This window comes from Lepus europaeus, chromosome 5 (assembly GCF_033115175.1).
Source record: "Lepus europaeus isolate LE1 chromosome 5, mLepTim1.pri, whole genome shotgun sequence".
Classification (NCBI taxonomy): domain Eukaryota; kingdom Metazoa; phylum Chordata; class Mammalia; order Lagomorpha; family Leporidae; genus Lepus; species Lepus europaeus.
Window position 1 is genome coordinate 117694676 of NC_084831.1, and position 15545 is coordinate 117710220.

General features: G+C 53.1%; 1 protein-coding gene across 1 annotated transcript in view; it reads left to right on the forward strand.

Annotated features, from left to right (window-relative positions):
- Positions 1 to 13949, forward strand: part of CGN (cingulin) — a 28957-nt gene extending 15008 nt beyond the window's left edge. The window contains exons 11-21 of the mRNA XM_062192259.1: positions 2549 to 2758; positions 2991 to 3197; positions 3461 to 3718; positions 4911 to 5081; positions 5822 to 5983; positions 9693 to 9782; positions 10220 to 10303; positions 10398 to 10516; positions 10766 to 10874; positions 11981 to 12144; positions 12430 to 13949. Coding sequence (XP_062048243.1) covers positions 2549 to 2758; positions 2991 to 3197; positions 3461 to 3718; positions 4911 to 5081; positions 5822 to 5983; positions 9693 to 9782; positions 10220 to 10303; positions 10398 to 10516; positions 10766 to 10874; positions 11981 to 12144; positions 12430 to 12571 — 1716 coding nt within the window. The 3' untranslated portion in view covers positions 12572 to 13949. The remainder of the gene's footprint in view (positions 1 to 2548; positions 2759 to 2990; positions 3198 to 3460; positions 3719 to 4910; positions 5082 to 5821; positions 5984 to 9692; positions 9783 to 10219; positions 10304 to 10397; positions 10517 to 10765; positions 10875 to 11980; positions 12145 to 12429) is intronic.
- The last annotated feature ends 1596 nt before the right edge of the window (positions 13950 to 15545 follow it).

Genomic DNA, 15545 nt, shown 5'->3' on the forward strand with positions numbered 1-15545 from the left:
CCTTTTTCCAAATGAATAAAAAACCAATTACCCAAAATATTCAGTGAAGAAAAAACATAATAAATGTTAACCATGGCTGGCGCCACGGCTCAATTAGCTAATCCTCCACCTTGCGGCGCCGGCACCCCAGGTTCTAGTCCCAGTCGGGGCGCCGGATTCTGTCCCAGTTGCCCCTCTTCCAGGCCAGCTCTCTGCTGTGGCCAGGGAGTGCAGTGGTGGATGACCCAAGTGCTTGGGTCCTGCACCCCATGGGAGACCAAGAGAGGCACCTGGCTCCTGCCTTCGGATCAGCGCAGTGCGCCAGCCGCAGCGTACAGGCCGCAGCAGCCATTGGAGGGTGAACCAATGGCAAAAGGAAGACCTTTCTCTCTGTCTCTCTCTCTCACTGTCCACTCTGCCTGTCAAAAAAAAAAAAAAAAAAGAAAAAAAAATGTTAACCAAATAACCTTTGGCGATTGTTGCATTATATAATTTAAAATTCTATTTTCTCAGAAAAACTCCTGAAAGAGTGGTGAAGTTGAAATTACTCTTATATTTTTACTACATTGTTTTGAACTTAACTATCCAGGATAGTTTGAAGTGTGCTCACTCTATAAGCTGACAGAGCGAATGTGAGTAGCCCTTGGTACAATCTGTTGATTGGTTATGCTGAGTAAAGCACTAGTGTTTCATTGAGCTCATACATCAAGCATATTTTATCAAGCATTTAATTAAGAAACAAAATATACATTAGGAAAGCAGATTTACCAAGTACAACACGGACCATACGCCTTTTTCTTTTTTCTTTTTTTTCTTTTTTATTTTTGACAGGCAGAGTGGACAGTGAGAGAGAGACAGAGAGAAAGGTCTTCTCCCTGTCCCATGTAAGACACTAACAAAACTAATTACAAGAAAAGGCGTATGGGCCGGCATACACCTTTTCTTGTAATTAGTTTTGTTAGTGTCTTACATGGGAGAATCACTACATATTACACATTCCTTTAGTCTAATTAGGGTTATTTGTGAATTTCAGAAGTAGCTAATAGCTAAAAGAATTAGAATCATAACATAATTATTTATTTATTTTTTTATTCAAAAGAGTTAGAGAGAGAGAGAGAGAGAGGTCTTCCATTTGCTGATTCACTCCCCAGATGGCCGTCATGGCTGGAGCTGCGCCCATCCAAAGCCAGGAGCCAGGTGCTTCTTCCAGGTCTCCAACGTGGATGCAGGGGCTCAAGGACTTGGGCCATCTTCTACTGCTTTCCCAGGCCATAGCAGAGAGCTGGATGGGAATAGGAGCAGCCAGGACTTGAACTGGCGCTCATATAGGATGCCGACACAGCAGGCGATGGCTTTACCCACTATGCCACAGCGACGGCCCCCCCTTCAATATATTTTTCTAAATAGCCAAAATTGGTTTATTCATACCTTCATCCACTGTCCCTCCACATGTTTATTGAATTATATTTAATATGCCACCAAACTCATTCTCTTAAAGTATATAGTTCAGTGGTTTTTAATGTATTCACAAAGTTTAGTACATTCATAAAACCCTACCGCTACCTAATTCCGGAATGTTTTCATCATCCTAGAAAGCTGACCCGTACCCATTAGCTGTCATTCTCCCCTCCCCTGGCAACCACTGATCTACTCTGTGTTTCCCTGGACTTACTCCTCTGGCTATTTCCTGAGTCTGGCTTCTTTCCTGTAGCAGAATGTTGTCCTGTTCCTCCAAGTGGTAGCACGTTTTAGTGTTTCATTCCTTTTCGTGGCTGAGTAATACTCCTCCCCACAGATACACTGTCTTGTGTCCATTCATCAGCTGGTGGACATGTGACCGGGCTGTTCATGCATTTGGATGCTAAGGAATCATGCTGCTATGCACATGCAGACTTTGGTGGGAACATATATTTTCAGTTCTTCTGTATAGCTAAGTAGTGGAATTACTGGGTTGTATTACTCTATGTTTAAATTACTCTGTGTTTAAATACTTGAACAGCTGCCCAGCTTTTTACAAAGTGGCCGCACCATTCCACATTCCCCCAGCAGTGGGTGAGGGCTTTTCTCTTTCCTTCCTTCCTTCCTTCCTTCCTTCCTTCCTTCCTTCCCTCCTTCCCTCCTTCCCTCCTTCCCTCCTTCCCTCCTTCCTTCCTTCCTTCCTTCCTTCCTTCCTTCCTTCCTTCCTTCTTTCTTTTCTCTCTCTCTCTAAAAGATTTATTTATGTATTTGAAAGTCACAGTTATAGAGGAGAGGCAGAGACAGAGAGAGAGAGGTCTTCCATCTGCTGGTTTACTCCCCAAAATGGCTGCAACAACCAGGACTGGGGCAGGTAGAAGCCAGGAGCCAGGAGCTGCATCCAGGTCTCCCATGCGGGTGCAGGGGCCCAAGCCCTTGGGCCATCCTCCGCTGCTTTCCTGGGCTCATTAGCAGGGAGCCGGATTGGAAGTGGAGCAGCCCGGTCTGGAACCGGCATCGCTGCAGGCGGCAGCTTTACCCCTGCCCCAGCGCCAGCCCCAAGGGCTTCCCTTTCGCCGCGTCCTGCTGTCTCAGTCTGGCCCTTGCGTCGCAGGAGCTGCGCAAGACCCAGGAGGAGCTGGGAGAACTGCAGGCCCAGCTGCAGAGCCAGGAGGTGGCGGGGCGGCACCGCGACCGGGAGCTGGAGACGCAGCTGGCAGCCCTGAAGGTGGAGGCGGAGCGAGGCCGGGAGCTGGAGCAGCAGAACCTCCAGCTGCAGAAGACCGTCCAGCAGCTGAGGCAGGACTGTGAAGAGGCTTCCAAGGCAAGGGGAGTGGGCCCAGGGCTTAGGCGGTGCAGGCGGAGGGGCTGAGGGCGCGCACACTCTGGCGGGTAGGTACCGACCGGCTGCCCGGTCTTCCGTGTGAGTGTGCACGCAGGTGTGGCCCGGCCAGGGGAGTGCACAGCCTCTCGGCGCGGCTGGAGTCCCAGGGAGGCCTCTGGCGTCCCCCACGGCCGCCTGCGGTCTGAGCCGCCGCTCCCCGAACCACCCGCAGGCCAAGCTGGCGGCCGAGGCGGACTACGCGATGCTGGGACAGCGTCGCGCCACAGTGGAGTCCACGCTTCGCGAAACCCAGGAGGAAAACGATGAATTCCGCCGGCGCATCCTGGGTCTGGAGCAGCAGCTGAAGGAGGCGCGCGGCCTGGCGGAGGGCGGGGAGGCGGTGGAGGCGCGACTTCGGGACAAGGTGCAGCGGTTGGAGGTGAGTGAGGTCTACCTCCCATGCCAAGTGCTCCGGCGTCGCTGGCTCGCCTTGGGTTTGTTTCCTGGAGTGTACGCTTGTGCGAGGGTTTCACACTTTGCACTGACCCCTGGCTTGCTCGCTGGGTCTCCGCTTCTAGGCGCTTCCTCTAAGCCAGTGCACTGCCCACTCTGTCCATGATCGCCTCCTATCCACCCTCCCCCAAAAGACTTGAGCCCCAGCTAAAGCCCGCCCGCCTTCCTCCCCCCCCCCCCCGCCCCCAGGCGGAGAAGCAGCGGCTCGAGGAGGCCCTGAATGCCGCCCAGGAGGAGGAGGTGAGCCTGGCCACAGCCAAGCGGGCCCTGGAGACCCGGCTGGACGAGGCGCAGCGCGGGCTGGCCCGCCTGGGGCAGGAGCAGCAGGCGCTGAACCGAGCCCTGGAGGAAGAGGGCAAGCAGCGCGAGGTGCTGCGCCGTGGCAAGGCGGAGCTGGAGGAGCAGAAGCGGTTGCTGGACAGGACTGTGGACCGACTCAACAAGGAGGTGCGCAGGAGTGGCCCGGGCCCTGAGCTTGGCTGTGGGCCCTGATGTGTGGCCTTGACTTTCCCCACATGCATTGTTGGGAAGGCCAACGCAGACTCTCCCAAAAGCAGCATGGGTTCAACTGCACCTCCGTGTTCTTGCCCCCCACCCCACCCCGTGCCTTTATTTGTGGTCTTCCTTCTTGGAGAGTAAGCCCTGGGACTCTTCTTAGGGGGCTGTAGGATCACAGCCCAGGAGTCTTCACTGGCTGAATTTTAAGTGTGGGGGAGGGGAAGGAGAAAGGAAAGAAAGGGAATGCATTGCTTTTGGCTGGTAAGGTTCTTGTCCATCTTTTTATGAAACGAGCTAACACTTAATGCTCATTCTAAAGTACATGGCTTTTTTTTAAAAAAAAAATTTATTTGAAAAGCAGAGTTACACAGAGAAAGAGAGCCAGCGAGATCTTCCACCTGCCGTCTCACTCCACAAATGGCTGCAATAGGCAGGGTGGGGTTAGACCAAAGCCAGGAGCCTGGAACTACATCTGAGTCTCCCTAGTGAGTGGCAGGGGCCCAAATATTTGGGCCATCTCCCACTGCTTTTCCAGGCCAGTAGCAGGGAGCTGGATCCAAGTGGAGCAGCTGGGACTTGAACCAGCACTCCTGTTGGATGCTGATGTCCCAAGCAGTGGCTTAGCCCACTGCACCACAAGAGCCCCAAACTACGTTTTAATCTCTGAAATTGGGTTGTGTCTTGTAATCGATGTTATGTCACAGTTCATTTGACAGGTTTTTCTTAGTAGTACGTGTTAGAGCGATTGGCGCCTTGGGTTTGCTGAAATATGGTCATTTAAGGTTTACCGTGTCATGCACTTGTAAATATGTAATTAACTAACATAGTTCTCACAACAGCCTTCTCACACGGATACAGTCATCATCCCATTTTAGATGTTTTAGTCCTAGGTGGGGAACCAGAACCCAGAGAGAGTGTGTGACTTGGCTCTGGTCACTCGTGGGTGGTACGGCTAGGATTTGAACTGAGGTATCTGTGGGTAACTTCTAACCATGCGAGAGACCTAGTAGAAGGAGCATGGGAGAGGGCTGCCTCGGCAGGAAGCAGTCCCGTGGTGGGGGCTTGGGCGTCTGGTCCGGAGACAGGACAGGAGCACCTGTTACAGGAGTACGATACTGAAAACTCCTTTTCTGTGCTTTAGCTGGAGCAGATCGGGGAAGATTCCAAGCAAGCTCTGCAGCAGCTCCAGGCCCAGCTGGAGGATTACAAGGAGAAGGCCCGGCGGGAAGTGGCGGATGCCCAGCGTCAGGCCAAGGATTGGGCCAGCGAGGCCGAGAAGACCTCCGGGGGGCTGAGCCGGCTGCAGGATGAGGTGGGAGCCCACAGGGCCCGAGGGCGGGACTCACCTCAGTGTCCTTGGGCGTGAAGGTCGGTGCCTCTTCACTGGCCCTGTGCTCAGGGCCCTGGACCTGGGTTTGGGCCTCACCCCTGTGGCCGTATAACGTGGGAGAGGGTGGAGGGAGCCAGGCACCGCAGGTATAGATAATAGGGGTGCGTTCTCTGTGGAATGGTGGTTTTCAAGGACTACTGCCTGTTAGAGTCACCTGGGAGACTTTACAGAAATCACAGTGCCCAAGCTGTGCCTCGTACCACTTAAATCATGGTCTCTGCTCAAAAACTAGGAAGAAAGGGAGAGGGTGAGAGGGTGGGGTGGAGGAGAAGGGCAGGGAGGGAGGAAGGGAACATTGTTAAGCTCTTAGAATCGTATCTATGAACTATATTGAATCTGTTAAAAATGAATTAAAATTTAAAACAAATAAAAATTGTAAAAAAAATTCGTGATCTCTGGGTGTGGGAACCAGGATCAGTCATTTTAAAAATTGCTCAGGTGACTTGAATTTATGTAGAGGATTATAAAACAACAAAGAAAATGGACTAAAAAGTCAGTCTGCTTTTTATCATTACCATGTGCCAGTAATTCCAAAGAGTGTTCGTGATGAAAATCCCCCCCACCCCATCCCGCCACCGCCCTGGGGCAAGCTACACCCCAGCCGCCCCTCAACCCTGCCTCCTGATACAATGCTGAGCCCTTGCGCTTGTCCTTCTCCGCAGACCCAGAGGCTGCGGCAGGCCCTGCAGGCATCCCAGGCTGAGCGGGACACAGCTCGGCTGGATAAAGAGCTGCTGGTCCAGCGGCTGCAGGGGCTGGAGCAAGAGGCAGAGAACAAGAGGCGTACCCAGGATGACAAGGCCCGGCAGCTGAAGGGCCTTGAGGTAAGGACTAAGGACCACCGGTCCTGGCATGGGCGCGACTTCCGTGGGGAGTGGAGCCAGTGCACTCCACGCTTCTTCCTATACTGGAGATCAACTCTGGTGCTCGCAGCTGATGAGTTCCAGTTGGCTGCAGTGTTGTTTTTTTTTTTTTTTTAAAGATTTGTTTATTTGAAAGTCAAGAGTTACATAGAGAAGGAGAGGCAAAGAGAGAGAGAGAGAGAGAGAGAGAGAGGTGTCTTCCATCTGCTGGTTCACTCCCCAATTGGCCACAATGGCCAGAGCTGCGCCAATCCGAAGCCAGGAGCCAGGTGCTTCTTCCAGGTCTCCCATGCATGTGCAAGGGCCCAAGGACTTGGGGCATCTTCTATTGCTCTCCCAGGTCATAGCAGAGAGCTACATCAGAAGTGGAGCAGCTAGGACTTGAACCAGTGCCCATGTGGGATGCCAGCACTGCAGGTGGCGGCTTTACCCACTATGCCACAGGGCCGGCTCCTTGCTGCAGTGTTTTAAACAACTTTTAATTGCCACTGTTGAGAAATTTATAGATGACAGAAAAATTTGGGTTTTGGCTTCTTTTGTATTTGGAAAATGTGGTGCTAACACTGAGCTTCTGGTCCTGAGTTCCGCATGGCAGTAGTTAGCTGGAGCTGCGTAGTGGCTTCCCCCATTTAGAGTGAACAGTGGGGTTCAACAATAGCAAACGTGGGTTATGCTGAGTGCCAGGCACTCGTGACTCGTTTAATCCTACCCTGTGGTGTAGGTAGTCTTGTTTTCTCTATTTTACAGACAAGGAAAACTGAGGGACAGATAGATTAAGTAACTTGCCCATGGTCCCATAGCTAGGAAGTGGTAGATCTGACTTGCAAACCCAGCTCTGGCCCCAGATCCATACTCTCAGCCCCGACCTGGCACTTCCTGGCTTGCGTTCACTCACACCTGTACTCTGCTGCTTCAGTTTTTGAGCCTGTCTGTTTCAGTCTTGGTCTGTGGACTTGGGTTTCTCTCTGTCTTCCCAGTAGGGAAATAGGATTTTCTTTTTCTTTTTTTTTTTGACAGGCAGAGTGGACAGTGAGAGAGAGGGACAGACAGAAAGGTCTTCCTTTTGCTGTTGGTTCACCCTCCAATGGCCACCGTGGCTGGCGCGCTGCGGCCGGCGCACCGCGCTGGTCCGATGGCAGGAGCCAGGTGCTCATCCTGGTCACCCATGCAGGTGCAGGGCCCAAGCACTTGGGCCATCCTCCACTGCACTCCCTGGCCACAGCAGAGAGCTGGCCTGGAAGAGGGGCAACCGGGACAGAATCTGGCTCCCCGACCGGGACTAGAACCCGGTGTGCCGGCGCCATAGGCGGAGGATTAGCCTATTGAGCTGCGGCGCCAGCGGGAAATAGGATTTTCTAATGAGGAATGCAAATACTGGAATTCAGAGTCCTATAAGGAGCTTCAAAAAGCTAGTGGAAAATGTAGATTATCTTTTTTTTTTAAGACTTATTTATTTATTTGACAGTAAGAGCTAGAGAGAGAGAGAGAGAGATCTTCCATCCATTGGTTCACTCCCCAGATGGCTACAACAGCCAGGACTGAACCAGGCAGAACCCAGGAACCAGGACCTCCATCTGGGTTTCCCACATAGGTGCAGGGGCCCAAACACTTGGGCTATTTTCTACTGCTTTTCCAGGCACATTAGCAGGGAGCTGGATTGGAAGTGGAGCAGCCAGGACAGTGCGGCCATATGGGATGCCAACATTGCTGGTAGCAGCTCTACCCGCTATGCCACAATGCCAGCCTATGTTATCATTTTAAAAAATGATTTTATTTATTTATTTGAAAGGCAGAGTGATAGAGAGAAGGAGAGACAGAGAGAAAGACAAAGAGAGGGAGAGAGAGAAAGTCTCCCATCGCTGGTTCCTCCCCAAATGGCCACAATGGCTGGGGCTGGGCTAGGACAAGACCAGGAACCTAGAACTCCGTTCAGGTCTTCCACATGGGTGGCAAGGGTTCGAGTACTTGGTCTGTCTTCCACTGCTTTCCCAGGCACATTAGCAGGGAGCTGGATGGGAGATGGGATTGGAGCTGTTGGATTTGAACTGGTGCTCTTATGGGATGTCAGTGTCACAGGCAGCTGCTTAACCTGCTGCCCCACAACTCCGGCCCCCACATAATCTTTTAACTCTATTTTCATACAGACTCTTTGAAGCCCCCTCATGATTCCTGGGGATTACCTTCCTGCCGGGGGCCGTGACCAGAGCTGCCCTCCCTGACGGCACACCTGGTCAGCAGAGGGCACTAACTCTGTGTTGGCTCTGGGCAGGGGCAAGGCCCAGAGTTACTGTGGCCAGAGAGAACCTTACAGAGGCTGGGCCTTGAGAGGGGCCAGGTCTGACTGTGGCATTCGGGTAACAAGCATTTGGGGCAGATTTTTATTTTTAATTTTGAAAAAGAATTTATTCCATTACAAGCACTGACACAGTCCTGGAGAGTGCTGGCCTGCTGGTGACAGGTCACGCAAGATGGAGATGCTGTTAACCTAGTGGTCAGGACTAGCTCCTTAAAAAAGTACAACTTTTATCAAGGATTAATTAATTAATTAATTAATCTTTAAAAAGATTTATTTATCTATTTGAAAGGTAGAGTTACGCAGAGGCAGAGAGTGGTCTTCCCTACCTTGGTCCACTCCCCAAATGGCCACAATGGCTGGAGCTGCGCCAACCTGAAGCCAGGAGCCAGGAGCTTTTTCTGGGTTTCCCACACAGCCGTAGCAAAGAGCTGGATCAGAAGAGGAGCAGCCAGGACTAGAACCGGCGTCCATATGGGATGCTGGCACTGCAGGCCATGGCTTTATCTGCTATGCCACAGCACCAGCCTGGGATTAATTTAATTTTAAAAACAAATGTAAGCAGGGCCAGTGCTGTGGCATAGTGGGTTAAGTCACTGCCTACAGTGCCGGCATCCATCCCATATGGGCGCTGGTTTGAGACCCAGCTGCTCCACTTCCAATCCAGCTCTCCGCCATGGCCTGGGAAAAGCAGTAGAAGATGGCCCAAGTCCTTGGGCCCCTGCACCTGTGTGGGAGACCTGAAAGAAGCTCCTGGCTCCCGGCTTCAGCTCTGGCCATTGCAGCCAATTGAGGAGTGAACCAGCAGATGGAAGACCTCTCTCTCTGCCTCTCCTTCTCTCTCTATGTAACTCTGACTTTCAAATAAATAAATAAATCTTTGAAAAAAAAAAATAAGCCAGCACCGCGGCTCAATAGGCTAATCCTCCACCTGTGGCGCCGGCACACAGGGTTCTAGTCCCGGTCGGGGCACTGGATTCTGTCCCGGTTGCCCCTCTTCCAGGCCAGCTCTCTGCTGTGGCCAGGGAGTGCAGTGGAGGATGGCCCAAGTGCTTGGGCCCTGCACCCCATGGGAGACCAGGAGAAGCACCTGGCTCCTGGCTTCAGATCAGTGCGGTGTGCCGGCCGCAGTGCACTGGCCACGGTGGCCATTGGAGGGTGAACCAATGGAAAAAGGAAGACCTTTCTCTCTGTCTCTCTCTCTCACTGTCCACTCTGCCTGTCAAAAAAAAAAAATATATATATATATATATATATAAGCTATCGATTCATTCTTCTCAACTTGACAGTGTACCTGTGGTGTAACTGTCTGGTTAGAAACACACGTCTTTATAACTTGGTGGTATGAGGCAGAATTAACGTGTCCTTGTGCCCTAGGAAAAAGTCTCCCGGCTAGAAGCGGAGTTAGATGAGGAGAAGAGCACTGTGGAGCTGCTCACCGACCGGGTGAATCGTGGCCGGGACCAGGTAACCCCTTCTTCAGCCCCGGTCTGTGGCTACCCCTGCGTCCACAGCCCCGTGGCCCTCTCCTGTCTCTCACAATCTGGGGAGTTCTGGCTGCGGGATCTGTGCATGGCTGGCTCTGCTCCAGCATCTGGTCCGCTGCGGCGGGAGCTGGCAGAACCCCTCAGCTGGAAGGGAGCCGGGAATCCAAGTGGAGGGAGGGATCCTGGTGGCCTGGCTGCTTTGGTTCAGGAGGGATGCTCGCTCCTGGTGAGACCGACGAAGCCCGCCGAACATTCTGTGGCTCTGTGCATCTGAACAGGCTGTGATTTCTTTGTTGCCGGGGACCTGGGGGGTTTGAGGTTCAGAGCCAGTCCTCGGGGCCTCTGCCTCACTCGGGTGAGCCTGCGCTTCGTCCTCAGCCCTCGTCACGCCTGGTTCCCCTCACCCATCCCCCTCAGGTGGATCAGCTGAGGGCAGAGCTCATGCAGGAGCGGTCTGCTCGGCAGGACCTGGAGTGTGACAAAATTTCCTTGGAGAGACAGGTGAGGGGGAGTGGTCTGGAGTTTGGGGTGGGCCCCAGGGGTGGCTGGAATGACTAGGCTGAGTGCTGACCTCAAAGGCCTCTGTGCTTCTCAGAACAAGGACTTGAAGAACCGCTTGGCCAGCTCAGAAGGCTTCCAGAAGCCCAGTGCCAGCCTGTCTCAGCTCGAGACCCAGAATCAGTTGCTGCAGGAGCGACTGCAGGCTGAAGAGAGGTGACCCGAGCCTTTCCTCCCCCTTCCCTCTCCTCCTTCCTCCTGGGCTTTGCTCCTCTGGACCTCTCTCCGTCTTTCACCTCGGATCTGGCCAGCCTGGCCTCCCCTGTGTGTGGATCTGTCCTGGGTCCTTCCCAGTCCAAAGGTGGGGCTCCCGCAGAGAAGTCCTTGGAGACGGCAGGGGGCCAAGCAAGGGTTTCACCAGCAATGACAACAGCCAGAGACCATCCCTCCACCTCACTTTCCCAGGGAGAAGACGGTTCTGCAGTCCACCAACCGAAAACTGGAGCGGAAAGTGAAAGAGCTGTCCATCCAGATTGATGATGAGCGGCAGCATGTCAACGACCAGAAAGACCAGGTGAGGGACTGGTGCAGTGGCATAGTGGGTGAGGTCACCGCCTGCAGTGCTGGCATCCCACATGGGCGCCGGTTCGAGTCCTGGCTGTTTCACTTCTGATACAGCTCTCTGCTAATGGCCTGGGAAAGCAGTAGAAAATGGCCCAAGTCCTTGGGCCCCTGCACCCACATGGGAGACCCGGAGGAAGTTCCTGGCTCCTGGCTTTGGATTGGCCCAGCTCTGGCCATTGTGGCCATCTCGGGGAGTGAACCAGTAGATGGAAGACTTCTCTCTGCCTCTGCCTCTCTGTAACTGCCTTTCAAATAAATAAATAAATAAATAAATCTTTAAAAAAATAAATGAAAGGAAGGAAGGAGGGAGGGAGGAAGGGAAGGAAAGAAGGAAAGAAGGAAAACCCAGGAAAGGAAATAGGAAGGAGCAATTCCAATGTCATTTAAAAGGAAAAAAAGACCAGGTGAGACCATGGCACCCTGGGGCCAAGCAACCATGGGCAACGTGTATGTTATACATTTGCCTAAAGTCCAAGGGAACGCCCATCTCCCTAAGTCATTCAAAGTCAGACTTTCCTTGGATAAGGACAGAGAGAGCATATCTATTGAGTGCTTGTGATGTCCAAGGTTCTTTTTCTGAGTGTTATATGGCACTCGTTGATTAATTAATGAAAAAATTTTATTTCTTTTCATTTTTTTGGAAGGCAGAGAGAGAGAGAGATCTTCCATCTGCTGGTTCACTTCTCAAATGCCCTCCGCAGCCAGGGCTGGGCCAGGCCAAAGCCAGGAGCCCAGAACACCCATGTGGGTGCCGGGGACCTAGGTACTTGAGCTGCCTCTCAGACTGTAATTTAGTAGGAAACTGGATTGGAAGTGGAGTAGCCAGGGCTCGAGCCAGGCACTCTGACATGGGACGCAGGCATGCCAAGCACCTGACTGAAGCTGCTGAGTCAAACACCCACCCCTATTCGTTCATCTTAATCCCCAAAGACAGCCCCATGTGGTGAGGGAGCTTGCTTAAGGTCACCACGTTTTTCCAAGGACAGCTCTCCCAGCAGGGTCCCAGGCCGCGGTAGCAGGCGCTTTTCTAATGCGAGGACTTGGTGTCTTGCCCAGCTAAGCCTGAGGGTGAAGGCTTTGAAGCGGCAGGTGGATGAAGCGGAAGAGGAAATCGAGCGGCTGGATGGCCTGAGGAAGAAGGCCCAGCGTGAGCTGGAGGAGCAGCACGAGGTCAACGAGCAGCTGCAGGCCCGGATCAAGTCCCTGGAGAAGGACTCATGGTAAGGGCCGCCCCCGCCGCAGCTAGAGCGGGAGGGGACCGGCCTCTCCCACGCTGGATGAGTGGCAGCTCTAAGCTGCGACTGCGCGGTCACATGGTCCTGGCTGGAAGCCGGCGTGCTGGTTTCTGAGTGTCTCAGCCCCCGTCCTGCACCCTGTCTCTCCAGACCTCCGATTGTGCGTTACTTCAAGCCTCAGAAGCACGTGAGCTGCCTTAGCATGCAAAGCGTGGCTGTGTCAACCTTTCCCATCACCCCCCCTCACTGGTGTTCCTCTCTCTCACTCAGGCGCAAGGCTTCCCGCTCAGCTGCTGAGTCAACGCTCAAACACGAGGGGCTGAGCTCAGATGAGGAGTTCGACAGTGTCTACGACCCCTCGGCCATTGCCTCTCTACTTACGGAGAGCAACCTGCAGACCAGCTCCTGTTAGCTTGTGGGCCTCACGGGTCCAGAAACTAGGCTTGAGGCCTACCCTGGCCAGCCCTCCTCTGCCCTGCCCGTCTCACATTCCTCCTTGGGGGTGGCCTGGTTACTCAGCTCCCCAATCCGGAGGGCTCTGAGTGATGGCGATAGAAAGACAGCGGTAATAAGCGGATGCCTGGCTTTCCTCTCCCCACTGGAGGTCGCTGGAGCCCTTCCCCTAAGTGCCGATCCCCCCTTCACTGCCCTTGTGGTGGGAGGCTAGTGAGCGCACAGCCTGCTGTGGAGGGGGAGTGCTGAGCAGGAGAGGAGGGAGTAGAAATTGCCATGTGTATATAGCTTTATTTCTTTAGCCCTTCACCCCAAGGCTCGGGGAGATTCCCTGTGAGACTCTCCCTGAATTCCTACAACCCATTTTTCTTCCTCCTCCGGAGCAAGGTGAGGGAGATGTGATAGGTAATGGCCACGCAGGCGTGGCTCTGCCCACCTCGCAGATGCTCCTCTTTGCACAGCCCTGGGGGCCCACATGGTGCCCCCACGCCCCTCCAGTTCCTCTGTTTTTGTTTCCTCCAAGCCATCAGGTCCAAGGGACCCTCTATCCCCTCTCCTCCATCTCGGCCATTCCTATGCTGCTCCTTCCCTCTCAGTGCCTTAGCCAGGGTGAGGCTGGGATCTTGAGGCCTAGAAGAGATTAGCATCCCAGGATGCTCTTCTTGCCTTTTGTATCTGCACATTCATACCTCTGCCAAGACCAGCCTGTTCCCCACTGGCACCCTCAGCTTTCCCCGCTGCCCCGGTGACGAATCAAGAGCCACCTGCTTCTCTGGCAGACGGACTTTGTGTAGGGCCGTGAGAAGGTGGTGGGGGCTGGGGTCTGCTCAGGGTTTCCATCCTCCCTGCTCTGTGACTACCGAGGTGGTTCTGAAGGAGCTGCACCTGGGAGCCCTGACCGCGGTCTTTTCCAGTTCCAAAGCAATGGTCCCAGTCCCTGCAGTCTTCCTGTGGCTTCTCTACCCAGATGTCCCCAGTCTCAGTAGGGAACCAAGGGACCTCCATTTTCTCAGGAGCTTGGCCCTGATTCAGGGGTTTTTTCCTGGGCCTAGAAGGTGACTCTTCATAGAACTGGGACGAGGCGATGGGAGACTTCCTCCTCCTTTGGGTTCTGGGGGGACCGAGGCCCTGGCAGGGAGGGGGTTAGAGGGATGATTCACCTCGCATTTCCTGAGCAGGTCGCATGGGCAGCCTGCAGAAGGAGGCTGTTCTCACCAACGACTTGTAATCTCATGATTTTAAAAAACTCTTCTTCTGCAAATCAGATGTTCTCTTCCAATCCAATGCAACCTTGACTGTACTTTAAATTAAATATTAAAATTATATATCTGCGTTGAGATTCTTGGCTTCGTATTCTTTTTCTTGGGCTATTTGGAAGTCCATGTTTCAGGAAGAAGTAAATTTATTGAACAGCTCAGAGGCTGAAACTGGAGTTTTCTTGGCAGTGCTTTTCAAAGGCCCTTTACAACAGATAGGATGGGACCTTGGAGCTTGGGAAGTGTTCATATCATTCTCCATTCTCTCCTGAATAACCTTCTGGGAATAGCAAGGCAAGAAAATGCCTTCTTTGGGAGCCAGTGCTATGGTGTAGAAAGTTAAGCCTCTGCCTATAGTGCTAGCATCCCATGAGAGTGCCAGTTCAAGTCCCAGCTGCTCCACTTCTTATACAGCTCTCTGCTAATGGCCTGGGAAGGCAATGGAAGATGGCCCAAGTTCTTGGGCCCCTGCATCCACGTTGGAGACCCAGAAGAAGCTCTTGGCTCCTGGCTTTGGATCTGCCTAGCTCCAGCCATTGCAGTCATTGGGGAGTGAACCAGCAGATGAAGATCTCTGTCTCTTTCCTTCTCTCTATTTCTGCCTTTCAAATAAATAAATAAATCTTTAAGAAAAAAAAAAGAAAAGAAAAAGATGCCTTCTTTGAGAGTTAGAGGGAGAACACACCAGAATAGGGTTTTATTCCCTTGGGTCACAAAGATATCTCCAGCATTCACCTCTTGGGTAAAAAGGTCCCTAGCCATTCCCGATTGGCCTGGGACGTAGTCTTTACCATGTGTGTTGGGGAATCCTGCCCTTGTGTTGCCTTGAAGAAGGGAGTGAGCCCTTCACTTGAGCCTATTGCCAGATATTGGGACACCGTCCACTCTAGAGGGGGTCAGACCTGCCTCTGACATATCTGCCGGCTGTCGGTGTGGGTCATAGGCCAGTGGAGCAGCCCCCTGCTGAGAGCAGCTGGGCTGGGAAGAGGCTCCAGGTTCTGATTGGCTAATCTCTTCTAGGCCTCAAGATCCCAGCCTAAGTTTGGGGAGCAAATGCCATTGGAAGGCTGAGGCTCAGCCTTCCTCAAGACCACAGATTCCTTTAAAGGCCATGTGTCCCGCCTCTCCCTACCATATAAGGGCAGCTTTGGTATAATAGCCTCTGCAAAACAAGCCCCACCCAGAGCCTAGCTGGCTTTGACTTGGCCTGGGCGGCTTGCCAGGGAAGGGCACCTGCCAGACTGGCTTAGGCCAGTCTGAATGAGCTGGCCTTTGGTGCCCGCCTTTCTGTGGCTGAGGGAAGGTTGTCTCAGCTCCGCAAAACCTATAGGCTGGCTTATATACAGGGATGGGAAGATGTAGGGAAGCTTCTGCAGGTTCCAGCTCGCCAGGGGCAGACAAGAGTGATTTCCTCTGACCAGTTCTGATGTTGGAGTTGAAAGGAGACAAGATTAACGAAGCGTGTTGGGGTACAAGCACACTTCCTAGACGAAACTGTTCAGTTAAGCTGCCCAGGTCGCTCCAAGCCACACCTCTACGTAAATCCGAGCGAGAGTCCACGGGGCGTGAACGAGAGCCTCCTTGGCTCCGCCCATCTCACCTTCTCGCTCGTTCTAATTGGCGAACAGCGCCCGGGGGCGTGGCCTATCTTCAGGCCGCCTCCCGACGCTTCTATAC